We start from the raw sequence: 26963 nt of genomic DNA, 5'->3' as shown, positions 1-26963 counted from the left end.
AGATTGGCAGCTTTTTGGAAGCCAAGAGAATTAAGAAATAAAGGGATAGGGCAGAAAAGCCGATTTGTTCATATCCTAACTGGATAGTACCTCAGAAGGGGGCTAAATGGCCCAGTCCAGGACATATTGCTGAGTTCCTTCCAGCAGGCAGGCAACACGAGGAAAGGCAAAGAGAAAGTTCAAGTGCAAATGCAACCAAATGTTCATTGTTCACTTTCCCTCATGTACCAATTTTTCAAGTTGCACTTTGGGAGCAGAGCAAAAATATTTAAATATTTGGGAATGGAGTTCACAACACATCCACTTTCTCAGGTTGACCATCCATACAAAAACACAGATGTGCCATGCACAAATGTACATCATAAAATACTTAGTGCAAATGTTAATGCATTACAGCTCCACTAGAATCTTTATCAAATGGTTTTGAGCTTCAACTTCACCATAGGAGGTGAGGAGGGGTCACAATGTTGTTATCACTCTCAGATAAATGGTCAAGGCTCAGTTACATTGAACAAGGAAAGGAGATAAGCCAAACAAGGATATGAATTGAAGGTTGTGGCAAAGCTAAGAGTGACTTAAAGCAGCTGTGCACTCATTTTACAAATTAAAACAAAGTACATTTGCTCCTTCACCATCTCTAAGCATTGGCAACACAAGCAATATGCTGTTTACAAACTCACCGTCAGCTCTTCTTTCTCTGTAAGTGGAGGCTCTGGGTATTTAATTGTGGGCAATTAATACCACTTCTGATATTGTTTTCAGCTACATGCATTTTTTAAGAGAGATAATTATTTTGTTTCACTTCAAATGCAATGATAAAACCACTAACCACTCTGCAATCAGAATTTATTTTTGTTTAAACATGAAATTGATACTTAGGAATGCAGGAAAGTACATTTTCTAGAAAGTTTAAGAAATTAATTTGTAGGATAATGTTGGAAGTAAAATGCATTTTGCTGCACATCCAGTATGGGACTGAATACATATTTGCTAGATAGAGCATTCAAGTCCGTATATTCAGATACGAAGTCGGTAACAAATTGCTCCAAGAGTTGGACGTTTTAAGTGTTTTGCCAGTGATAGTGTTAAGTGTTGTTTGGACAAAACTTACTGGATAACAAGGCGTGAAGCTGGATGAACACAACAGGCCAAGCAGCATCTTAGGAGCACAAAAGCTGACGTTTCGAGCCTAGACCCTTCATCAGAGAGGGGGATGGGAGAGGGTTCTGAAATAAATAGTGGGGGGGGGGGGGAAAGGCGGACCGAAGATGGATAGAGGAGAAGATAGGTGGAGAGGAGAGTATAGGTGGGCAGGTGGGGAGGGGATAGGTCAATCCGGGGAGGACGGACAGGTCAAGGAGGTGGGATGAGATTAGTAAGTAGGAAATGGAGGTGCGGCTTGAGGTGGGAGGACGGGATGGGTGAGAGGAAGAACAGGTTAGGCAGGCGGGGACGAGCTGGGCTGGTTTTGGGATGCATTGGGGGGAGGGAAATATTTTAAAGCTTGTGAAGTCCACATTGATACCATTGGGCTGCAGGGTTCCCAAGTGGAATATGAGTTGCTGTTCCTGCAACATTTGGGTGGCATCGTTGTGGCACTGCAGGAGGCCCAGGTTGGACATGTCGTCTGAGGAATGGGGGTGGGGAAAAAAAAAAAAGAGTTAAAATGGTTTGCAACTGGGAGGTGCAGTTGTTTACTGTGAACCGAGCAGAGGTGTTCTGCAAAGCGGTCCCCAAGCCTCCGCTTGGTTTCCCCAGTGTAGAGGAAGCCACAACGGGTACAGTGGATGCAGTAAAATACATTGGCGGATGTGCAGGTGAACATCTGCTTGACATGGAAAGTCATCTTGGGGCCTGGGATGGGGGTGAGGGAGGTGGTGTGGGGGCAAGTGTAGCACTTCCTGTGGTTGCAGGGAAAGGCGCTGGGCGTGGTGGGGTTGGAGCGGACAAGGGAGTCGCTGGATGCCTAACCTGAAGAAGTTACCCTCCTCCCTCCAGACGAACCTCAGGGAATCTCTCTCCCACTGCAACTCTCTTGTTCCCCCTCTCTCCCTATTTATTTCAGAACCCTCTCCCCATCCCCCTCTCTGAAGAAGGGTCTAGGCCCGAAACGTCAGCTTTTGAGCTCCTAAGATGCTGCTTGGCCTGCTGTGTTCATCCAGCTTCACACTTTGTTATATTGGATTCTCCAGAATCTGCAGTTCCCATCATCTCTGATCAAAACTTACTGGAAATGTTTTTGTAAAGTAAGTTTCTTCACTGGCCCAGTATTTTGGAGTGGGGTCCCAGGTTTGCCATTCATTCTACATTCAGTTACCTCACTTCAGATGACAATTGCCCAATGCTTTCTCTGGTGCATCTTTAAAAGTTGGTGCAAGGTTACGTGCTTCTTTGGATGTCTCGATGTTGCCTCTGTATGTTCCTGACAACGTCTCACGATAGATCCATTGCATCTTGTGCTCCTGAGATGCTGCTTGGCCTGCTGTGTTCATCCAGCCTCACATTTTATTATCTTGGAATTCTCCAGCATCTGCAGTTCCCATTATCTCCTCCATCTTGGTTGGTTTCAAGCCAGGGGTGCCCATGAGTCAACAATGATATTTAATCTCTCCAGGGAAGCTTTGGTCACATCTCTAGCATGTTGCTGCTATTCTCCTGGGAGTCTTCTGCTGCTCTGTCCCTGCCACTTACATTGTCTGTGCTCATCACAGATGTTACCTCACCAATGAAATGCTAACAATTTTCAATTACCATTAGAATCAACCACAAAAATGCTCCTTATAATGTGTGGTGTGCGCAATTCAACAAATGTTAAGCAATTTAAAAACCTAGCCTGATTTCGGGCAAAGTCAAGTCTTCAAGCAGTTTCAATCAGCTGCTTGTAAAAAATGATGATGATGATGATGATGATAATTAATGATAAGATCCTGAATGCAACTGCTATTTCTATTTTTTTTTAAGTTTTACTGTCTTACCATGTATAACAAAATAAATTGCATTAACACAACTGAATCAGCGACAAGTAAAGGGGACTTTAATATTACAAAGTTGAGAAACAAAGGTCTTAAATATATGATATCAGTTAAAAATACTATATGATAAAGATTTTCAGGACAGAAAGAGATGGAGAACAAGAAGTATCACATTACACATTTGCTTTAATAATTCAACTGTAGTTATTAAACTCAGCTTCATAACAAGTAAAAAAAAATCAGATATACATTTTAACATCACTGAAGGATTACGAATATTATACAGCGGGTTCTGCTACCATACATTAAAGCTGCATGTTAACTTGGTACCTATTACATGTTCTCACACCTGGATAAGCCCGACATGTATGCAGAATGAGGCTGCTTGCATATACAGAGGAGCAGCATGGACCTAATCAACATTGGAGAATGAAGATTAAGGCAGCAATAACTACAAAAACAAGCTTTCAATAATTCTCAAAGAGCCGAGATCACCCTTACATTGGAGGGTGTAACAAAATGTTAACGCAACTTCCACTGACAAACATAATTTAGCAGTGACCATTATACAATATTAATTTGAGGGGCTCTGAAAGTCTGTTTAGAAATGTTAATTGAGTTGTTCAATTCAAAATGAAATATATTTTATGTTTTCAGTTTAAAATAAACACCTATAAATCACTGATGAATGAACTTTTAAATATTTATTTTCCCGATGGTAATTTAATTGGTATATTGAGGGTGCACCATTGATGTTTAACCCATGAAGCAATGAGAACATATGAAAAGCATTTAATTCTATCACCAGTTATGAAAATGTACTGGTGCACTGATATTACGTTTTTAAGAATCAAATATTAGATACAGCAACATTACTGTCTGGATTGTTTTCCTGGAACATGTCAATTCTCTACCTTTAATGGTGCATTCAAGTATTAATAATCTAGAAGTTCATATCAGTACCACATTCATAATGACTATTAAAAGCTGCATTGCAGTGACAGCACTGCTAGATTCTGCATAAGGTAGAGAATTCCCCCCTCCCCTAAAACATCACAACAATGTAAAGGACTACAGTCAATACCGCTGTTAATAGTCTATATATATACACACACAAAGCCAATTTGTTCACACATGACAGGTGCACTATGTATCTGACCTGAGCAGATGTCACTGTGTTCTTCATCAGCAATAAGTCAAAGGAGCATTTGGAAAAGGTGCTGATTGTTGCACATAAAAAGCTGAATGGTTTGCTTAAGAACGTGCTTCTCATGGATGGGAGATAGAACAGTTTCCTTCCCTCCACCCATCATATTCCACCAACAGGCTTCAGCTCCAGGTATTCACCTTCATGCCATCTTTCACCTCATTTTAACAGATGCTTCAGCTGGTCTTGAAGATTTGTAGAAAGTTCAACACTGTCAAAACATTTAATTGAGGGAGGAAGAAAGTGGCTTATTCGATCCGGTTTTACACCAACATTTCTCACTTTTATAAATTACAATCAGCATTCCTCCCTCATGATTTTGATTTCTATCAATCCAGACAACAGATTAAATAGGTTGTGCAAACAGAGAAATATTTTCATCTTAGGGAGGTACACTTTAGTGTTTAAATACCCTGTCTTTCAGATGCCTGGGAGGATAGGTACAATTCCATATCTGTTCTCACTCATTTAACTGTCAATTAAATTTGCTATGAACATTTGAATTAAGACCAGGAGTAAGTTATTTTGGCTCATCGAGCTTCCCAATCATTCAGTAAAATTACGATGAGAAGGTGCCGGTGTTGGACTGGGATGGACAAAACTAGAAGTCACATGGCACGAGAGCATAGTCCAACAGGTTTACTTGAGGTTTACGTTGAGGAAGGGTCACTGGACCCAAAGCGTTAACTCTGTCTTCTCCTCCACAGATGCTGTCAGCCTTGCTGAGCTTTTCCAGCAACTTTGTTTTTTGTTCCTGATTTACGGCATCCGCAGTTCTTTTGGTTTTTATTTTGTTGTATTGAAAATCACGAGCTGCTCCAAAAGATTGTGATTTCAAATAAACCTATTGGACTATGCCTTGCAATCGAGTGACTTCTGACTCAGTAAAATTACAGCTGACTGGATTACTCCATATCACCGCATACCCCTAAAACCTTTCAACTCCATGCTTAACAAGAATCTATCTACTTCTGCCTTCAAAATATTCAAAAGTCACTGTACAATTTCAGTTAGTACTGTAGATTTCTCGAAAGGATTGATAAGGTACAACCTCAAAAGGTTATTGGGGAAAATTGACGTTTGGTGGTACATAGGGTAACATGTTAACAGGGATAGTCGACTGCTAACTGGAACATTAGCCATTAGTGAGTCATTTTCTGGCTGGCAAGATATAACAAATTGTACACCATAGGCATCAATGCCGGGGCTTCAAGTTTTTATAATTTATTGAAGTGGTTTGGGAGCCCAAGTTCCAGATTCTCTTACAGGAGGAAACATCTTTTCCACTTTGCCATGTTAGGACTCCTCAGAATTGTATGTCTCAAACTGCCCATTCCAGGCATTAGTCTAATAAACTTTGTCTGAACTCCTTCCAAAACATATACATTTTTCCTTAAGTAAGGAGATTAATACTGTACTCAATATTCCAGATATCATCTCACCAAAGCCTTGTATAACTGACGCATACATTCTCTTTATTTGTGTGTTCAATTCACCTTGCAATAAACAATAATGTTCTGTTAGCTTTCCTAATTACCTGCTCTACCTGCATGCTTAACTTTTGCAATTCTTTAATTAGGGTAGTCAAATCCCTCTGCATCGCAGAGCTGTGCAGTCTTTCACCATTTAGTTAATATGGTTAGTTATTATGTAGTTAATATGGTTAGTTCCAGCCAAGGTGGTCAATTTCACATTTCCCCACATCACACTCCATTGCTAGGTCTTTGTCCACTCATAAGTAGTCCATATCGGTTCATAGACTCCTTATGTCCTGTGCACAACTTACCTTCCTTCCTCTCTTAGTGCTTTCGGCAAATTTAGCAACCATACCTTTGATCATTTCATCCAAGTCACCTCAATTAATTATAAAATCTTAAGGCTCCAGCACTGACACCTGCGGCATTCGACTCATTACATCTTGTCAATCAGAAAGTTACCCAATAATGCCTACTTGTTCCTGTTAACTAGCTAGTCTATTATCTAACGTTACCCCTTACACCACAAACTTCTACTTTCCACAATAACCTTTGAGTTTGCACCTTATCAAATCCTTTCTAGAAATCTAAGTACAGTACCAACTGCACTTTCCCTTTGTCCACAGGGCACACTACTTGGTTAATCTTGATTTTCACAAAACCACATTGATTCTGCCTGATTATGTTGTGACCTGCTATGATGTCCATCTTTAATAATGGCATCTAACATTTTCCCTATAAACAGATATAAAGCTAAATTATGATCTATTGTTTTTTACTTTCGGTCTCTTTCCCTTTTTGTACAAAGGGGTTACATTCATTTTCTTTCCAATCTAATTGAACTATCCTGTTATTGCAATTGCAATGAATCACATGTAAATAAATGGCTAGATTGAAAACTTATTCAGCTTGTGACTCACTATTACTATCAGAGTTGTCAGCTGTTTCACAAACTGCTCATCTGTAAGGATGATCGGATATTTCAGCTAGTGAAAACTTGAAGTCAATAAACACCTTTGCTTTAATTGAGACTTTATTTAGGAACACACAGTTTTATTGTAGCTCATGGAACAAGAGAGGTAAAAGACCTCTCTGGATCCTGATATCTATCAATTTCCTTTAAAAGGCAAATCTTTATCTTGTTTCTTTAAAAATTCTCTCTCCATATCCCTCTTCCATTCTTGTAACTTCCTTTGGGTTTACAACCTCTGTGCCTCATACACATTCCACTTTTAACTTCGTAATTGTCAGTTGTGCTTACATGTGTCAATTCCCCAACATCCGGAAGTTTCTCCCTAGACCTCCTTTTTCTTGCAATCTACTTTTGGTCATCTCTGCTCACATGTTCTTATGTGACTCGATGACACTGTTTTATATGATAACACCTTGGGACAGTTCACGACATAATGGCGCGGTATAAACATAATTTGTTGAAAATGAGTGATTTTCAAGCAGTTACAACATGTGATTGAACATATGAATGATCAGATCGAGTGAATGGAAAAGGGTCAGACATGTTTTTGCCATCTTGTGTAAGTGTTTTCAAAAGCAAGATATTTCAAAAGGTCACCACTAGGGAGTTGTTAAAACATCTTAGAGGATGACGATCCCTCACACGCAGTGGGGGTGGGTGTGTGCATTTGGGGAAATGGGGTGAACTTCAGTCCACAAACAATCTAGTGTTTTATCCTTCCTGAGTGACCATCAGAATTTTCTTTTTCCTTATTTGCACCAATACAACAAAATTCAGAAGAAAACAGCAGAGACCACTAGGTATACAACAGAAGAACAAACAACACCACAATGCAGAAACAGGCCTCTCGGCCCACCATATCTGTGCTGACTATGATGCCATTCTAAACTAATTTCATCTACCAGCACACATTGTAACCACAGAGTGAAGCTGGATGAACACAGCAGGCCAAGCAGCATCAGAGGAACAGGAAAGTTGACATTTCAGGTCGAGACCCTTCATCAGACCCTTCTTTACCTCAAACCTATGCTGCTGACATTTTGACAGTTCCACCCTGGGAAAAAAGACTTCAACTACCCCCTCTATCCTGCCTCTCCCAATTTTATATATTTCGATCAGACTGTTCCTCGGTTTCCAATGCTTTCACAAAAACATTCCAAATTTGTCCAAACTCTCCTTACAGCTAATAAGCACCAATCCAGCCAACATCCTGGTAAAGCTCTTCTGGATCCTCTCCAGAGCCTCCACATCCTTCCACTAGTGTAATGATGACAGCTGCACACAATACTTCCAAAGTGGCCTAATTAAAGTTTTATACATCTGCAACATGATTTGCTAACGTTTATATTCAATGCCCTGACCAATGAAGACAAGCATGTCATATCAGTTTTTTTACCACCACTTTCATGGAGCTATGAACTTGCACCCAAAGATCCCTCTATATATCAATGCTTCTAAGGGTCCTGTCATTTACTGCATACCTTTGTCCTACATCTGACCTCCCAAAATACATCACCTCACACTTGTCCAGATTAAACTCCATGTGCTATTTGTCCTCTCAACTTTCCAACTAATCTATATTCTGCTGTATCATTTGATGACTTTCCTTACTATTCACAACTCTAAAAATTTTCATGTCCGCAAACTTACTAACCAGACCGCCTACATTTTCATCCAAATCATTCATATACAATAGAAACAACACGGAACACCACTGGTCCCAGACCTCCAGTCAGAAAAACACCACTCAGCAACTACCCTTTGTCTACTACGACCAAACCAATTTTGTATCCAACTTACTGAATTTTAAAAAAGAACTGAAAATAACCTGAGTCAGGCAGTTCGCATACAGGGTTTAGATTTGATTTGTAAACTGTGCTCACCTTTCCCAAATGTCACTCTTTAATTCGGGCATTAATTTCTCTGGCATACATCTTGTGTACTATTAACTGTTCTTTTATGCATATGCCATATCAAGAGGCAATCTGCATGAATGCAATATGTCAGTAGATCATCCACGTGCATATGTTTAGTAAAGGAAACAACTAGGGATGTTGAAATGTGAAACAAAGACAGAATTTGCTGGAAATTCTCAGCAGATCTGACAAATATCTGTGGTCAGAAAGTAAAGATAATGCATCAAGTCCAGTTCTGAAGTAGGCTTACTGGGCTCAAAACATTAACTTGGCTTTCTCTCCAGAGATGCTGTCAGACCTGCTGAGTTTCTCCAGCAATTTCTGTTTTTACATCTGTGTAATGATTGACTATGCATCACGCACGCAATAATGTATAAGCCAACCAATGCAACATCATAGCAACCTCAACAACACTTCTGCAATTCTCCCCACGTGCAGCTAGTCAAATTATAGCCCAGAAAAAAGATCAGCAACATTTAGAAGGAGAACTAAAATGGACAAATATTTTGAGTAGTTTGCACTTTCTGACTGACTTATAGAGACAGGCAATCACAGACTCAGAGACAGAAACAGACCGTTCAGTCATATCAGTCCATGCCAACCATAATCCCAACTAAACTAATTCCTTCGCTTGGCCCATATCCCTCCAAACATTTCTTTTTCATGGGCCTACCTAAACATTTTTTAAACGTCGTGACTGTACCCACTTTCACCACTTCCTCTGAAAGTTCATTCCACACATGAACCACTCTCTGTGTTGAAAAGAATTGCTCCTGCTTTTTTAAAATCTTTCTCCGCTCACCTTAAAAATATGCCCCATGGTCTTGAAAGCCCACACCTTGGGGAAAAGACACCTGGCATTCATCTTATCTATACCCCTCATACCCCCTAAAGCTCTATAGGGTCACCTCTCAACCTCCTACACTCCAGTGAAAGAAGTCCCAGCCTATCCAGCCTCTCCCCATAACCCAAACATTCCATTCCCAACAATATCCTTGTAAATCCCTTCTGAACCATTTCCAGTTTCATAATATCCTTCTCATAACAGGGCGACCAGAACTGGACAGAGTATTCCGGAAGACACCTCACCAACATCCAGTACAACCTCAACATAACGTTCAAACTCCTATACTAAAAGGTCTGTGCAATGAAAGCAAGTGTGCTAAATGCCTTCTTAACCCCCAATCTATATGTGATGCAAAATTCAAAGAATTATGAACCTGAAACCCCTAGGTCTCTGTTCTACAACATTACCCAAGGCCCTGCTTTTCATTGTTTAAGTCCTGCCTTTGTTTGTTTGACCAAAATACAAGACCTTGCATTTATCCAAAATGAACTCCATCTGCCACTCTTCAGCCCATTGATCAATTGTGCATCTCCAGAGTTTTGTATCTTCCCCATTGATTTCCAGCATTTGTATGGATCACTGTCTGATGCTGAACCAGGCTACTTGGATGTCATGCTGCCCTAAATGGCCCTGAACTGAGCTTTCAGCCCATTATCTTCCCTGTCTGCAAATCTGCTGACCACTACCCTCACATCCATTTCACAATGCCACCCTGCCACAGCACACCTGCTTTTGAATCCCTCATTCGCATAACTAGCACGACACTCAGAAACAGAGACATCAAGATATTTTTTGGTTAGAAAATAACCATTTAATTAAAGTTGCTTAAGAATCTGCAAACAACAGCTTAGCAAATACTCACTTTTTCTGTATAGCTTCCTGCCTATAAAAAAGGAAGTAGTTTAGGGTTAGTTAGAAGAAACTTAATTGCAGGCATAAACCAGATCAAATAAGTTTTATCAAAAGCATTTTCTTTGGAGTCTACAAATCTGCTTCCCATTTATGGAAAAGAGATTAAACAACATAATACTGAATCCCAGAGATCAGAGTATGAATCACAATAAAAAAAGCATCCAAGGCTACAAGTCTTCATTTCAAACGGAGTGGAGTATAAAAGGCTTTGCTAAAACTACTCAAGGCACTGGTATGACTATGTCTGGAATACTACGAACAGTTTACGCAGCCCCTATCTAGGGAAAGATCCTGGCATTGGAGGTGTGTTAGAAAAGATTCACTCTTCTGTTTCCAATTATGAAGGGATTTTCTTATGAGCAGAGATTGAATAGGTCAGGCTTGTACGCACTGGAATTTAGAAGGAATGAGATTATATAAAATTCTTGGGAGACCTGACAGAATGGACGCGGAGAGGTTATTTCCTCTGTGAAAGGGTCTAGGACAGTGGAGTGGGGATTGGAGATAACCTCAGAGTAAGGGATTTTTTACAGAACTCTTTGCCACAGAGGGCTGTTGAAGCGGAATCATTAAGTATGTTCAAGGCAGCGGTAGACAGATGTTTACATCAGTTAGGGGAGCAAAGTTTATCGGCCAGAAAGTGGAATTGAAGATATCAGATCAGCTACAATCTCAATGAATGGCACAGCAGGCTAGATGGGCCAAATGGCTATCGACGTCCTCCTATGGACCAGGCTTGAGAGAGTTGAATCAAAGCACCATTAAATTATTTCCTTTTCCCTACGTCTCAATACTGTACACACTTTTACATTCTAAATTTCCCTCAGTTTCTTGTTCTCTTCCTCCAATTCTACTTCTTTCTTGAGTCAAGCCCACACGGCAACTTCTCAATTTAGCAGCGAGTTCCCAGGGTTTGACAACTTTACTCTGAACTTTTTTTTAAAAATCAGAAGGAGCTCACAACCTGACAAAGGATGATAAAAAATATTCAAACATTGGATAAGGAAAAGAAAGCAAGAGCACAAAGACAGAAGGAATAGTACTTACTGGTACTGCAGATGTGTTGTAATAATGGCCATCTTTCGCAGACTCTTAAAAACAAGGAGAAAATGATGAAGACAGTATTGTGAAGAAATGAAGTGATCAAGAACAACAAAATGAGGTTATGACAGCAGAGAGAAACTATAATGTCTCTCATTAATCCATGGAACTTGGTATACCCCTGTCTCTGGACTAGTATCTATCCCTCAAGCAACAGAATTAAAAATGTGTATCTGATCATTAGCACATTGCTTGCAGACGGTATTTCCACACATTTACAAAATACACTTCATAATATACTTCACTGGCTGTAAAGTATGGCAAAATCCTTGAGGCTGTGATTGTGATTATACTAGGGGTTTAAGAGGTGTATTTTGTCCTGGGATTTCTGTTTTCAACAGAGGTTTTAAGACAAAAAGGTGCTGAACTGTCCATTGAACTCGTAAAGTATACAGCTTGAGAGGCCTCAGGTTTTTTTAATGTTGGAACAATAGAAGCAACCTGAATGGGTGGGGTCAAACTCCCACAGAACCAGCATTTTTAGTTTTACTTGCTGGGTCCTGCAGTGAAGATTCCACCTAACAAAGGAGCAGCACTCCAAAAGTTTAGGATTTCAAATAAGCCTGTAGGATTATAGCCTGGTGTCATGTGACGTCTGACTTAAAAATATGCTCCTTAGTCTTAGAAACCCCCTTCTTAGGAAAAGACACCTACCATCAGTTATTCCAATTTCTTGTCGTTGTATTTTAACTATAGTGTATGAATAAAGTGTGTTTTGCTTCAAATCTTATAGTTTAACCAGAATGCAACATCTTACACTTACTCTTAAAATAAGAAAAAGTTAGGGTCTAGACAATGTTCTTAATATATCTTGAGGGGGCTTGGTCTGGTCCATAACATAATTAGGGCCTTTATGGCTGTAGCTTTTCCAAGTTTCAATTTGAAAAACTTCTACAAGGCGCATTTTTATTTGAAAATGGCAGATTTTCTATTTCACACTGAATTTGTATTCTGCATAAGCGTATGAATGTTGATTCGCTCCCATTGGCTTCTATTTATTGTCTCTCATGAATTGTGGCCAAACTTTCACATTTAATATGACAGATGGATCTTTGATTTAACATCTCACACGAGGTAATGGATGAGATTGCACTGGCCTTCTTTAGACCTGCACTGAGGCTGTCAGCTGAGGTTTGAGTTCTGGACTCACGTATGAAGCTACAACATTTGGAACCTACATTTTGTACAAATACTTTTCTGTTGATTCCGACATATATATAAACAGATGTTGGGCTTTGAGAACCAGCTGTGACGTAAATATAATTATTTCCCAGGGGAGTGCTTTAATGCAAGTGGTTGAGAGACGAAACACTCACATCCTCAGAATGTAGTATCGAATCCTCTTGCATCACCATGTTTCTAGCTGCTTGACCAAGGAGCTGAAATGGGAAACAAAATCACAACTTACTCCTTAAAACACTGCAGACTGTGTTAACTTTTTAACAGCAGTGTTAATGGCTCACCAGGGAGGATTAACATGCACTAGTGCAATTTTCAGAACTTTCAGAAACTTCAACTGTGTTGATTGAAAGTACAGTCTCAGTGGAGTGTATTTCAGGAGTAGTGAGAAACCAAAAACAGAAGCTATATTTCATACCTTTAGCCCACTTACAACTGTAATTCAGTGGCTATGAAACAGTACTTGTTACTATGATCCCAATTTGCCTCCCACAAGATAAGTTGGAGGAAGAAGATAAGCAACTAGATTATCTGTTTTAGTGTTGACAGTAGGGTAAAAATTGGCCAAAGCCTATGAATTTTTTCAGATAGACTGGAGGATTTTTATATCTGTCTGAGATGAAGAATGGGGGCCACGTTTTAGCATTTCATCCAAAAATAATACCTCAGGCAGTGAAGTAGTTCTTCAATCAATCATCAGCGAAGATTATACAATCAAAGCTCTGCAGCACAGTTTGAGTCTGTAAGCCACAGTCACAAAGAAGAACCATCACTGACTGAAAGTGAGTGTAAACCCACTGAGATTTGGTGGGGAGAACAGGGCTGATGTGGTGCAGTGGTAGCGTCCCTACCTCAGGGCCAGTACACCTGTGCTCAACTCTCACCTGTTCCAGAGATGTGTAACAACATCTCTGAACAAGTTGGTTAGAAAACATCAAAGTGACACTTAGCAGTTAATGATTGGATGAAGTTGGGGCAAACAAAATAAAAACAGGTGAGAAAATATAAAGAAAACTTATGTTGTTCAACAACTACTGACTTAAAAATTCCTAGAAAAGCCTCATCTTACAGCTGGATTAAAAATATTCTAAATGAAACAGCTTTGAAACATCAACAGCAGGTCCTGAACAGAGAGCTCTCTACCTTGAGTACTGTAAAGATGAGGGCCCAAACCCAAAGGGCAGTACTTCCCCAAAGGAAACATACTGCACCTTTGAAAGTTAAAAAAAAAGGACATGGCATGAATAATCTAAAAAATAAATCCATAAGTAAGTAAACTTCAACACTGCACCAAGGTGCTTTGCTCATATTGGCCTCACTTCAATTTATTCCCACTGAGACCAAAGCAAGTGTCAATATCCCCAAATACTATCACCAGATACAACTCAAATGAAAAATCGATTACTATTACCAGGTACCTTAATAGTTCAGATTAACTGAGTGCAAACTAGTGAAAGAAACATTCAGTAGAGTGTTCCTAGAAGCATGGCGTTCCAACCGGAACTCCATCAACAAACACATTGATTTGGAGCCCATCTACCATCCTCTGAGAAAAAGAACAGGAAATGACATCACCAACACAGGAAATGACATCACCAACACAAGGAAACCTAAACCGATAAATAGAAAGCGGGACATAATACCAAAGCTTCATTGGAGGCTCACTGATGATGTTACCTAGAATGGTGACGAAACGTCTGAAAACTAACCTTCCAGCTCAGCGAGCAAACTCACATCCAGAGTTTATCTCTGCCACAATATACTAATATAATCTTATTACAATTATGCCGCTCTTCCTCAAGTCTGCTCCCTGATTGGTTTGCACTCAAAACTATAAAAGAAACTACTAAGATTTGTTTTCAAACTTTGTAAGTTTTCATCTCACTGAGGATTCTGCAGGCCAAATCACATCCAACAACCTTTTCTGAAAAAGCTGCTCACACATTTTGTCAGCTGTGACAAATTCCACCACGACAGTTGCCACAAACCACACATTCAAAAAAAATGAAAAAGAAGTTAATTCTCGCCATCGCTCATGTTAAAAAAAATCCTTGAAAAAGGATTCCAGAATTCAGATCTGCATAGTCACCAAAAATTAATCCATTCCTTAAAAACCTAAAAGAACTGCAGATGCTGTAAACCAGGGACAAAACCAGGATTTGCTGGAAAAGCTCAGCAGGTCTGGCAGCAACTGCAAAGCAAAGATCAGAGTTAACATTTCGGGTTCGGTGACCCTCAGATGCCAGAGGTAAATTTCATTTACTCACCAGTTCACTCAATGACAATGCTGAATATATGCAAATTTAAGAAATTTGCATAATTTCTGAAAAGAAATCTTCCTTTTGGAAAGAAAAACATACTTATTTGCATTCAATATCCATTCCTAAATATAACAGTCTATAGTGCTTGCCAGGTCTGGCCTATATCTGTTTTCAGATTGACAGCAATGTGATTGTCTCTTAACCACCCTCTGAAATGGTCTAGCAAGCAACTCAGAAACAAAAGCAGAAATTGCTGGAAAAGCTCAGCAGGTCTGGCAGCATCTGTGGAGAAAAATCAGAGTTAACATTCTGGATCAGGAGACCGTTCCTCAGACTTACAGCATCTGCAGTTCTTTCAGGTTTTACATCAAAAAACGACACTAAGTCTCTCAAGAATTGGACAGGTGTCCTGGTGTGAAGCTGGCATTGGAAACAAAAACGGCAAATCCCACCCCAAATCAGATCACACGGGATTCTGGGACAGCTAGGCGATTGGATCCAAACTGGCTTGATGGTAGTTTTTCAGACTGGAGGCCCGTGAGCAGCAACGTTCCGCAGGGATTGGTGCTGGGTTCATGGTTTTTTGTCATTTATATAAACAAGTTGGACCAGAATATAGGAAGCATGGTTAGTAAACGTGCAGGTGACACCAAAATTGGTGGGAAGAGCAGATGACGAGGAAGGTTATCTAATATTACAAAGGGATCTTGATCGATTGGGCCAAAGCGCCGAGGAGCAACAGATGCAGCTTAATTTGGATAAATGTATTGCACTTTAGTAAGACAAATGAGGGCAGGATTTACACAGTTAATGATAAGATCCTGGGGAGTATTACAGGACAGAAAGACCTAGGTTCAGATACATAGTTCATTGAAAGTTGTGTCAGAGATAGACATAATGGTTAAGGCGTTTGGTATGGTTACCCTCATTGCTCAAAACATTTGAGTATCAGAGTTGGGATGTCATGTTGCTGTTATATAGGATGTTAGTGAGGCCTCTTCTGTAGAATTGTGTAAAGTTCTCGTTGCCCTGCTACAGGAGGGTTATTATTAAATTGGACAGGGTGCGGAAAAAATTAACAAGGATGTTGCCAGGGCTGGAGGGTTTGAGGTCTAAGGAGAGGCTGGATAAGCTGGGACTTTTCTCGACTGCAGTGTAGGATGTTGAGGGGTGACCTTATGGAGATTGATAATATCATGAGGGGCATAGGTAAGGTGAATAGCAAAGGTCTTTCCCTATGGTGGTGAGTTCAAAACTACAGGGCATAATTTTAAGGTGAGAGGAGAGAGATTTAAAAGGGCCCTGAGTAGCACGTGAAATGAACTGCCTGAGCGAGTGGTGGATGCAGGTACAGTTACAACAATTAAAAGATATTTGGACAGGTACAGAATAGGAAAGGTTGAGAGGGATATAGACCAAATCCAGGCAAATGGGACTAATTTAGTTTGAGAAACTTGATTAGCATGGATGAGTTGGACTAAAGGGTCTGTTTCTGGGCTGTCTGATTATGTACGCAAGATCCCATTTTCAAGTTACCTTTTGATTCAGTCCATGAATTTGTTTTTGAATGTGCTTTGAATCAAAGCAATGTCTTTATCCATCACTGGGAGAAATAATGGTATTTCATCACAGCTTTTCTGAATAATGCAACCACTTCACACACACGCAATAAACAATCAGCACCGAACAGTGCTGCCATCTTTCAGACAGACCTCTGGAACTCCTTCCTTGAACTTCTCCATCTCTCTCTTTGTTCTTAAAGAAATTGCTTAAAACATCAATTTTTGACCAAGACTCTGGTCATCCTCCTAGATATTGTCTTTACAGCATACAATCTAATTTTGTTTCATAAATGGCCTAGGAAACAGCTAAAAGCGTCTTATGATTCCAAACATTATTGTCAAAACAATAAAATGTGAGGCTGGATGAACACAGCAGGCCAAGCAGCATCTCAGGAGCACAAAAGCTGACGTTTCGGGCCTAGACCCTTCATCAGAGAGGGTCTAGGCCCGAAACGTCAGCTTTTGTGCTCCTGAGATGCTGCTTGGCCTGCTGTGTTCATCCAGCCTCACATTTTATTATCTTGGAATTCTCCAGCATCTGCAGTTCCCATTATCTCTGATTATTGTCAAAACGTTTGTTTGAGATGATTGCCACCTTCCTCTGTGGGTGGAAAAGATCCCAGGACCATTAGACGAAAGAGAGGAAGTCTGTCTCGCTATCCTGGCCTGCATCCAACCCTCACTGAACAGCACTAAAGCATGAAAATAGAACAAAGAACTGTGGAAATCTGAAATAAACTAAGGCAGAAAATGCTGGAGAAACTCAAAGTCTGGTTGCAGCTGTGAAGACAAAACAAAGTCAACGTCTCAAATCTGGCGACCCTTCTTCAGAACTAACAGCAGCTAGGAAAAAGTGATACAAATGCTGACGATGGTGAGTGGGTGGCGAAAGGAGTGAATGGATAGGTGGAATGGGGGCCCAGAGGACGAGAGAAAAAGACAGGCTGGCAGACGAAAGAATTGTTGATTAGTAAGCCAGGGAAGAAGATCTACTGTACTGCGTGCAGTTCTGGGTTTTATGCTACAGGAGGAACGTGACAGCACTGGAGAGGGTACAGAGGAGATTTACAAGGACGTCACCTGGGCTACAGAGTTTTGGTTATGAAGAGACACTGGACAGACTGGGGTTGTTTTCCTTACAGGAAAGGGGATTGTGGGAGGAGAACATGATTGAGATGTATAAAATGATGTGGGGAACAGATAAGGTAGACAGAGAGAGGCTTTTCCCTTTGAAGGGATCAGTGACCAGGGTATTAGATTGAACATAATACAGCACAGAAACAGGCCCTTCAGTCCACCGAGCCTGCGCCAAATTCGAATCCTTATTTAGACCCGCTATTATTGCCCATGTGCAGTTTCTATCCCTCAGTTCACCTCCCAGTCATATGTCTATCGTGATACACCTTAAACACTGTGAATGTGCCTGCTTCTACCATCTCCACTGGCAGTGCGTTCCAGGCACCCAACACCCTCCATGTGAAAAATTTTCCCCACACCTCTCCCTCTCTCCCCTTGAACCTTTTCCCTCTTGTAGTTGCCCTCTCCACCCTGGTAAAAAGCCTCTGAATATCCATCCTATCTATGCCTCTCGTAATTTTGTAGATCTCTTATCAGGTCAGTCCCTCAACCTCTGTCTTTCCAGTGAAAACAATTCAAGTTTATCCAACCTCTACTCAGAACTAAATTCCTCCATGCCAGGTGACATCATGGTAAGCCTCCTCTGCCGTTCTCCAAAGCATCCACTTCCTTCTGGCAGTGTGGTGACCAGGACTGCATGCAATAAGCCAAATGTGGCCTAACTAAAGTTTGGTATAGCTATAACATAACTTGCCAAACTTTTATATTCAAAGCCCCAGCCAATGAAGGCAACCGTGTGGTATGGCTTTTTTGACCGTCTTATCCACGCATGTTGCCACTTTCAGCAATCTGTGGACCTCTACATCCAAAATACCCCGTATACCCTCTGTACGTCAATGCTTCTCAGGGTTCTGGAGAATTTGCACCTGAATTTGATCTTTACCTGACATTTCTCCAGATTCAACTCTATCTGCCATTTCTATACCCAAATCTGCAATCACGATATATCCTGCTGTATCTAACATTCTCCTCAGTATCTGCAATTCCACCAAATTGAAATATGTTAAGGGAAACAAGTCCCCAAGGCCAGATGGGATCTATCCCAGGTTAGTGTGAGAAGAAATCGCCGGGGCCTGAACAGATATCTTTGCATCCTCTTTGGCCTCAGGTGAGATTCTACAGGAATGTGTTATCAGCTAACTTACTAATCGGGCCACCCATATTTTCCTCCAGATCATTTAAAATATATGTGTTTTCAAACAACGGTCCCAGCACTGATCCCCACAGAACACCACTAGTTACCAGCGTCCATTCCAAAAAGCACCATTCCACCACTACCCTCTGTCTTCTATGACCAAGCTAGTTTTGATCCAGCCAGCTCACCCCAGATCCCATGAGACTCTACTTTCTGTACCAGCCTACCATGAGGTACGTTATCAAATGCCTTACTAAGGTCCACTTAGACAACATTCACTGCTCTTTCCTCATCAATCATTCTTGTCACCTCCTCAAAAAACTCAATCAAGTTAGTGAGACATGACCTTACCTGCAATAACTCCCACACTACCTATCACTAACAAGTCCATTCACCTCCAAATGTGAATAGATCCTATCTCTCAACATATTCTCCAAAATCTTCCCCACCGATGTTAGGGTCACCAGCTTGTAAGTACCTGGATTATCTGTTTCCCTTCTTAAACAAAGGAACAACATTAGCATTCTCCAGTCCTGTGGTACCTCACCTGAGGTCAAAGAGGATGCAAATTTATCCGTTCAGGCTCCAGCAATTTCCTTCATTACCTCCCACAGTATCCTGGGATAGATCCCATCTGGCCTTGGGGACTTGTTTCCCATAACATATTTCAAGATACTCAATACTTCCTCTTTCATTATGTCCGAAAGTATTCACACACCTTTCCTTAACATCAACATCCCCCACGTCACTGGATCCGAAATGTTAATTCTGATTTTTTTCTTCACAGTTACTGCAAGACCTACTGAGCTTTTCCAGCAACTTCTATTTTTGTTCTTGATTTACAGCATCCACAGTTCTTTTGGTTTTGACTTAAGTATGCTTCTTTTTTTTTTGACTAAGCCGATAATTTCCCCCGTTATCCTATATTCCTGAATCCTGCCATTCCCCATCCTTCATTTTCATAGCAACATGCCTGTCCTACACTCTAATAACCTGGTCTTTAAAAAACTCCCAAATGTCAGATATGGATTTGTGCTCAATTGCTCCCAATTCACATTCTCCAATTCTTGCCTAAAGTTGGTTAAGGTAAGGGTCAGGATGTTCAGAAATGCGAGGATAAACTTTTTCACCCAGACTGTAGTGAGAATCTGGAACTCGCTGCCTGTAACAGCAAGAGAGCCAGAAACCCTCAAAACATTTATGAAGTAGTTTTACAGGAGACCGCTTTGTGGAACACCTATGCTCAGTTCATGACAAACAACTACACCTCCCAGTCACGAATCACTTCAACTCTCCCTCCCACTCCCTGGATGGCATGTCAATCCTACACCTCCTCCAGTGCCACAACGATGTCACCCGAAGGCTGGAGGAACAGCACCTCATATTCCTCTCGGGAACACTGCAGTCCAATGGTCTCAATGTGGACTTCACAAACTTCAAAATCTCTCCTCGCCCGAACCACATCCTAAAACCAGCCCAGCTCATCCCTGCCTCCTTGACCTGTCCATCTTTTCTCCCACCTACCCAACTGACCAACTCCCATCCCAAACTTCATATCTACACTCACCTATACTGGCTCCATCCCCACCTCCTTGCCTTGTCCATCTTCTCTCCACCTATCTGCTCCTCTATCCACTCTCCATCATTGCCTCCCTCTCTGTCTATTTATTTCAGAATCCCCTTCCCCTCCCCCATTTCTGAAGAACGGTCCAGACCCGAAACATCAGCTTTCCTGCTTTTCTGATGCTGCTTGGCCTGCTGTGTTCATGCAGCTCTACACCCTGTTATCTTAGACTCCAGCATCAGCAGTTCCTACAATCTCTAAGAAATACTTTTAATGCGCACTTGTGATGTAAAAAGATACAAGGCTATGGGTCAAGCGCTGCAAAATCAGACTGGAATAGTAAAGTGAAATTTTTTAACTGGTCTGGACACAACAGGCCATTTTCTCTACTGTAGATCTCTATGGCTTGAACAGAAGCTCGCGAGGTGATAACAATGAGTTGTCAAAAATGGGTTGGCTGCACTGAAACCATCCCATTTCATGAAGGGTGACTGGACTCAAAACGTTAACTCTGTTTTTCTCTTTCTTCAAAGATCCTGCCAGACCTACTGAGTGTTTCCAGCATCCTCTGTTTTCGCTTCAAGACTGGACTTGGGGTGGGAGGTAGTATGGATCCACAAACAAAAACAGAAATTGCTGGAAAACCCCAGCAGGTCCAGCCAGCATCTGTGGAGAGAAATGAGAGTTAACAATTCGGGTCCGGTGGCCCTTCCCCAGAACCGCACAGGGCGGCGGCGGCGGCGGCGGGGGTGGTGGGGGAGAAGGTGAGGCTTTAGCACTGTACAGGGGGTGGAGGTGGGAGGGAGTGAGGGGGTGGAGGTGGGAGGGAGTGAGGGAGTGGGAGGGAGTGAGGGGGTGGGAGGGAGTGAGGGGGTGGGGGTGGGAGGGAGTGAGGGGGTGGAGGTGGGAGGGAGTGAGGGGGTGGAGGTGGGAGGGAGTGAGGGGGTGGGGGTGGGGGTGAGAGGGTAGGGGTGGAGGTGGGAGTAGTGGGGGTAGGGATGGGTGTGAGAGGGGGAGGGTAAATTAGCTTTTGACTTCCCCAGGGGGTGGGGGAATGATCACTGATCCATTCATCACTGGGTCAACACGCCCCCTCCCCCATCAAGGGGGGGGGGGTGTTAAACTGGGCCTTAAAGGGGAAGGCCCCCCTTTTCCTCAACAACAAAGACAAAAAGCTCCAGCCGGTACCTCGGAGCTGCGGGAACCCTTCAGTATCTGCTTGGTGAGAGCGATCACGTCCGTGGTGCAGGTGGAAACCTTCTCCGATAATAAACCCTTCACCGACTGCCCGTAACGGGCCTGAGCGTCCGCCCCCGCCGCCATCTTGCCCGGGCGCTACGGAGAGCCCAGAGCGCCCGGTCCGCGTTTCAAAACCGCGACCGCAGGCGGCTGCCGTCACACAGCCAGGAACAAGCCCCATCCAACCCTGGACTGCAAACACGCTGAATCCTTTGAAACCCTACACCCACAGGCTCTGCTTTTTGCACATTTTATAGCCTGCTTCCACGTTGCCCTGTTTCAATCTTCTGAACAACAAGCTAACAACTTTGCACATTTGAAAACTTGCAAGGCAAGAAATAAAATGTAAAAACCGAAAGAGATGCAGATGCTGTAAATCAGGAACAAGGAGATTTTTCCTTCTCTGATGCTGCTAGACCTACTAAGAATTTAAAAGCTGTTGGCTTTCCTCAATTTTTTAAACAATGGACTAACAATTTCGCCAGTTTTAAAGTTCTGCAAGACAAGAACCTAGGTGTTTACACCTTCTAAACAATAAATTAACAATTTTGCAGAATTAAAATCATGCATTGCAATCAGTTTTAAAATCTTGTGCAATGAGATGTTTAAAATCTGTCACTTGGCGGAGCAGAACTCGGGTAATGCTGAGACAAATAGGCGGGCTATGAAACTCAAAGGTAACAAAGTGTGAAGTTGGATGAACACAGCAGGCCAAGCAGCATCTCAGGAGCACAAAAGCTGACGTTTCAGGCCTAGACCCTTTTAAGCTCAGGTGCTTTCTTTGCTCAGTTTGAGCAGAATGCCAACTGGTTGGGGATGCCTGCCCCGATAGCCACAGACACACATTCCCTCTGTCACCGCTGTAGATGGCAGATCAGTCTTCCTGAGAGACAACCCAAGGAAAGCGACGGGCCCATACAGTGTCCCCAACCAAGCACTCAGATCCTGCGCAGACCAAATGGCGGAGGTATTCACCGACATCTTCAACCTCTTCCTCCTACAAGCTAAAGTCCCCACCTGCTTCAAGAAGACCACCATCATCTCCACGCCCAAACACATGCAATGTGCCTTAATGACTACCGTCCAGTAGCTCTGACTTCAATAATCATGAAGGGCTTTGAGAGGCCCACATCAACTTCAGTCTCCCAACCTGCTTCAATCCCCTACAGTTTGCCCACTGACCATAACAGATCCACAAAGGATGCCATATCCCTAGCCCTGCACTCATCTCTGGAATATCCGGACAGCAAAGACGCCTACGCCAGACTCCTGCTCATTGACCACAGCTCCACCTTCAGCACCATTATCCCCTCCGGGCTGATCTCAAAACTGCGTGACCTTGGTCTCGGCTCCGCCCTCTGCAACTGGATCGTCTGCTTTCTGACCCATGGGCCGCAATCAGTGAGGATAGGTAACTGCAACTCCTCCACAATAACACTCAGCACTGGAGACCCCTAAGGATGCGTCCTCAGGCGCCTAATGTACTCCCTGTATACTTACGACTGTATTGCCAAATTCCAAATGGATGCCCTCTACAAGTTCACGTACGCCACCATTGCAGTCAAACAGACATCTCAAGTCAAAATACAGAAGGGAGGTGGAGGGCTCAATGACATTGTGCAATGTAAGTGATCTGTCTCTCAACATCGGCAAAACTAAAGAACTGATCATCAACTTCAGAAAGAAAGGTGAACACCCACATCTGCATCAGTGAAATTGAGGTTGAGAGGGTGAAGAGCATCAAGTTCTTTGGAGTGACAATAATCAACTACCTGTCCTGGACTTCCTACATAAATACTATGGTCAAAAAGGCACAACAATGCCTCTTCTTTCTCAAGCACCTCAGGAAATTTGGCATGTCCATAACCTCCCTCACCAACTTCTCCAGATGTACCATATCTATATATTGTCTGCGTACATAACGGCCTGGCACGGCAACTCCTCTGCCCGGGACTGTAAGAAACGACAAAAGGTGTTGTGCACAGCCCAGACCATCATGATGCCAACTTTCTACCCATGGACTCTATTTACACATCTTGCTACTTTGGAAAGGTGGCTAACATCATCAAAGACCCATTGCACTCTGGTGATGATCTCCCATAGCCTCTTCGTCAGGCAGAAGGTACAGAAGCCTGAACACATGCATCAGCAGGTTCAGGAACAGCTTCTTTCTAATCGTTATCAGTTTTGAACGGATTCTAGCCTCAAATAATGTAACCTGTATGCTTTTTGATCTGTACATCCTTTTCTTGCTGTGATCTGCCTTTACTGCTCGTAAACAAAGCTTTTCACTGTATTTCAGTACACATGACAATAAATCAATCAATCAATCAAGCAAGCAAGCAAGAATGTCAAATTTCAAACAGAGTAACAATTTGCTCTACATTAGACTTGCTGCTTGCTAACAAGTCCATTCTGATCGGGTGAGATTTTGCTATGATGAATCATCAGGGAACTGTGTTCTCTCACAGATAATAAAATATGAGGCTGGATGAACACAGCAGGCCAAGCAGCATCTCAGGAGCACAAAAGCTGACGTTTCGGGCCTAGACCCTTCATCAGAGAGGGGGATGGGGAGAGGGAGCTGGAATAAATAGGGAGAGAGGGGGAGGCGGACCGAAGATGGAGAGTAAAGAAGATAGGTGGAGAGAGTATAGGTGGGGAGGTAGGGAGGGGATAGGTCAGTCCAGGGAAGACGGACAGGTCAAGGAGGTGGGATGAGGTTAGTAGGTAGCTGGGGGTGCGGCTTGGTGTGGGAGGAAGGGATGGGTGAGAGGAAGAACCGGTTAGGGAGGCAGAGACAGGTTGGACTGGTTTTGGGATGCAGTGGGTGGGGGGGAAGAGCTGGGCTGGTTGTGTGGTGCAGTGGGGGGAGGGGACGAACTAGGCTGGTTTAGGGATGCAGTAGGGGAAGGGGAGATTTTGAAACTGGTGAAATCCACATTGATACCATATGGCTGCAGGGTTCCCAAGCGGAATATGAGTTGCTGTTCCTGCAACCTTCGGGTGGCATCATTGTGGCAGTGCAGGAGGCCCATGATGGACATGTCATCTAGAGAATGGGAGGGGGAGTGGAAATGGTTTGTGACTGGGAGGTGCAGTTGTTTGTTGCGAACTGAGCGGAGGTGTTCTGCAAAGCGGTCTCCAAGCCTCCGCTTGGTTTCCCCAATGTAGAGGAAGCCGCACTGGGTGCAGTGGATGCAGTATACCACATTGGCAGATGTGCAGGTGAACCTCTGCTTAATGTGGAATGTCATCTTGGGGCCTGGGATAGGGGTGAGGGAGGAGGTGTGGGGACAAGTGTAGCATTTCCTGCGGTTGCAGGGGAAGGTGCCGGGTGTGGTGGGGTTGGAGGGCAGTGTGGAGCGAACAAGGGAGTCACGGAGAGAGTGGTCTCTCCGGAAAGCAGACAGGGGAGGGGATGGAAAAATGTCTTGGGTGGTGGGGTCGGATTGTAAATGGCGGAAGTGTCGGAGGATGATGCGTTGTATCCGGAGGTTGGTAGGGTGGTGTGTGAGAACGAGGGGGATCCTCTTAGGGCGGTTGTGGTGGGGGCGGGGTGTGAGGGATGACTTGCGGGAAATACGGGAGACGCGGTCAAGGGCGTTCTCGATCACTTTGGGGGGAAAGTTGCGGTCCTTAAAGAACTTGGACATCTGGGATGTGCGGGAGTGGAATGTCTTATCGTGGGAGCAGATGCGGCGGAGGCGGAGGAATTGGGAATAGGGGATGGAATTTTTGCAGGAGGGTGGGTGGGAGGAGGTGGGCCTCCTGCACTGCCACAATGATGCCACCCGAAGGTTGCAGGAACAGCAACTCATATTCCGCTTGGGAACCCTGCAGCCATATGGTATCAATGTGGACTTCACCAGTTTCAAAATCTCCCCTTCCCCTACTGCATCCCTAAACCAGCCTAGTTCGTCCCCTCCCCCTACTGCACCACACAACCAGCCCAGCTCATCCCCCCGACCCACTGCATCCCAAAACCAGTCCAACCTGTCTCTGCCTCCCTAACCGGTTCTTCCTCTCACCCATCCCTTCCTCCCACACCAAGCCGCACCCCCAGCTACCTACTAACCTCATCCCACCTCCTTGACCTGTCCGTCTTCCCTGGACTGACCTATCCCCTCCCTACCTCCCCACCTATACTCTCTCCACCTATCTTCTTTACTCTCCATCTTCGGTCCGCCTCCCCCTCTCTCCCTATTTATTCCAGCTCCCTCTCCCCATTCCCCTCTCTGATGAAGGGTCTAGGCCCGAAACATCAGCTTTTGTGCTCCTGAGATGCTGCTTGGCCTGCTGTGTTCATCCAGCCTCACATTTTATTATCTTGGAATTCTCCAGCATCTGCAGTTCCCATTATCTCTGTGTTCTCTCACATCTCTGTTTAATTCAGGAAATGGTAAATGTTTGGAAAGGTTTCTTTATCTTGCAGAGGAAAGTTCTGTGCAAATGAAAATAAGCAGCTTCTAGCAAATAAATGCAGGCTACTAATGAGACCAACTCATAATCTTAAATTGGTTATTCTTACCGCACTCGGGATTATTTAGCAAGTACAGTCAAGTTGTGGAATCACATCTAACGTTAGACATAGTATTCTAAGAGTGTGGCAAGCACAGGCTGTTTGAGAGTGTCATTACTGTGGCTGTGGGGGTTGGTTTAGTTTAGTTGGCTGGAAAGTTGGCGAAGTGAAGCAGTGGGATCCCAACAGCATGGGCTCAGTTCCTGTGCTAGCTGAGCTTGTTGTGAAAGACTCTGCTTCTCAACCTCTGCCCTCACCTGAGATGTGGTGACCCTCAGGTTAAATCACGATCAGTTGTCTCTCTTTAGTGAGAGAGCAGCCTTATGGTCTGGTGTAAGACTATGGTGTCTGTGGTAAAGCAGCATGCTGTATATTACAATTTACCAGTCACTGGTGCGGACTGCCTACATGTAGCTCCAGAGCAGAGGCAGTGTTGTGGCTACAGAGTTGCTTGCTCAGTCTGTGAAGCCTGGAGCAGGACTCTCTCCTCCGCGCGGAATGGGCCCCTGGCAGCAGCATAGCATCGGCTGGGAAACCTGGAATGGGACACTCTCGGCAGCATGGCATTGGCTGGGAAACCTGGAATGGGACACTCTCGGCAGAGTGGCATGGCCTGGAAAACCTGGAATGGGACACACTCGGCAGCGTGGCATTGGCTGAGAAACCTGGAATGGGACACTCTCGGCAGACTGGCATGGCCTGGGAAACCTGGAATGGGACACTGTCAGCAGCGTGGCATGGTCAGGGAAACCTGGAATGGGACACTCTTGGCAGCATGGCATGGCCTGGGAAACCTGGAATGGGACACTCTCGGCAGAGTGGCATGGCCTGGAAAACCTGGAATGGGACACACTCGGCAGCGTGGCATTGGCTGAGAAACCTGGAATGGGACACTCTCGGCAGACTGGCATGGCCTGGGAAACCTGGAATGGGACACTCTTGGCAGCGTGGCATCGGCTGG

General features: G+C 43.4%; 1 protein-coding gene across 2 annotated transcripts; it reads right to left on the bottom strand.

Annotated features, from left to right (window-relative positions):
- Positions 1–3140: 3140 nt before the first annotated feature.
- borcs7 (BLOC-1 related complex subunit 7) lies at positions 3141–21641 on the bottom strand. 2 transcript variants are annotated; one of them, XM_059652967.1, is made up of 5 exons: positions 21430–21633; positions 12720–12782; positions 11350–11393; positions 10253–10273; positions 3141–4390 (listed from the first exon to the last, which is right to left on the bottom strand). In XM_059652967.1, the coding sequence occupies exons 1-5, from the start codon at positions 21562–21564 to the stop codon at positions 4339–4341; spliced, it is 315 nt and encodes a 104-aa protein (XP_059508950.1). In that variant the 5' UTR covers positions 21565–21633; the 3' UTR covers positions 3141–4338. The 2 variants fall into 2 exon arrangements, with proteins under 2 accessions (XP_059508950.1, XP_059508951.1); XM_059652968.1 differs by lacking the exon at positions 10253–10273 and having other exon boundaries at positions 21430–21641.
- Between the last annotated feature and the right edge of the window lie 5322 nt (positions 21642–26963).

Source organism: Stegostoma tigrinum, chromosome 20 (assembly GCF_030684315.1).
Source record: "Stegostoma tigrinum isolate sSteTig4 chromosome 20, sSteTig4.hap1, whole genome shotgun sequence".
Taxonomy (NCBI): Eukaryota; Metazoa; Chordata; class Chondrichthyes; order Orectolobiformes; family Stegostomatidae; genus Stegostoma; species Stegostoma tigrinum.
This window is presented reverse-complemented; position numbering and strand designations above follow the sequence as displayed.

Bases quoted from the DNA above. Each gene is read 5' to 3' on its own strand.
- borcs7 (XM_059652967.1), bottom strand. From the start codon at position 21,564: ATGGCGGCGGGGGCGGACGCTCAGGCCCGTTACGGGCAGTCGGTGAAG. The intron at 12,783-21,429 runs GTACCGGCTGGA...TTCCCATTTCAG, and splicing joins AGGGTTCCCGCAGCTCCGAG to CTCCTTGGTCAAGCAGCTAG. The intron at 10,274-11,349 runs GTAAGTACTATT...CCTTTTTTATAG, and splicing joins ACAACACATCTGCAGTACCA to GCAGGAAGCTATACAGAAAA.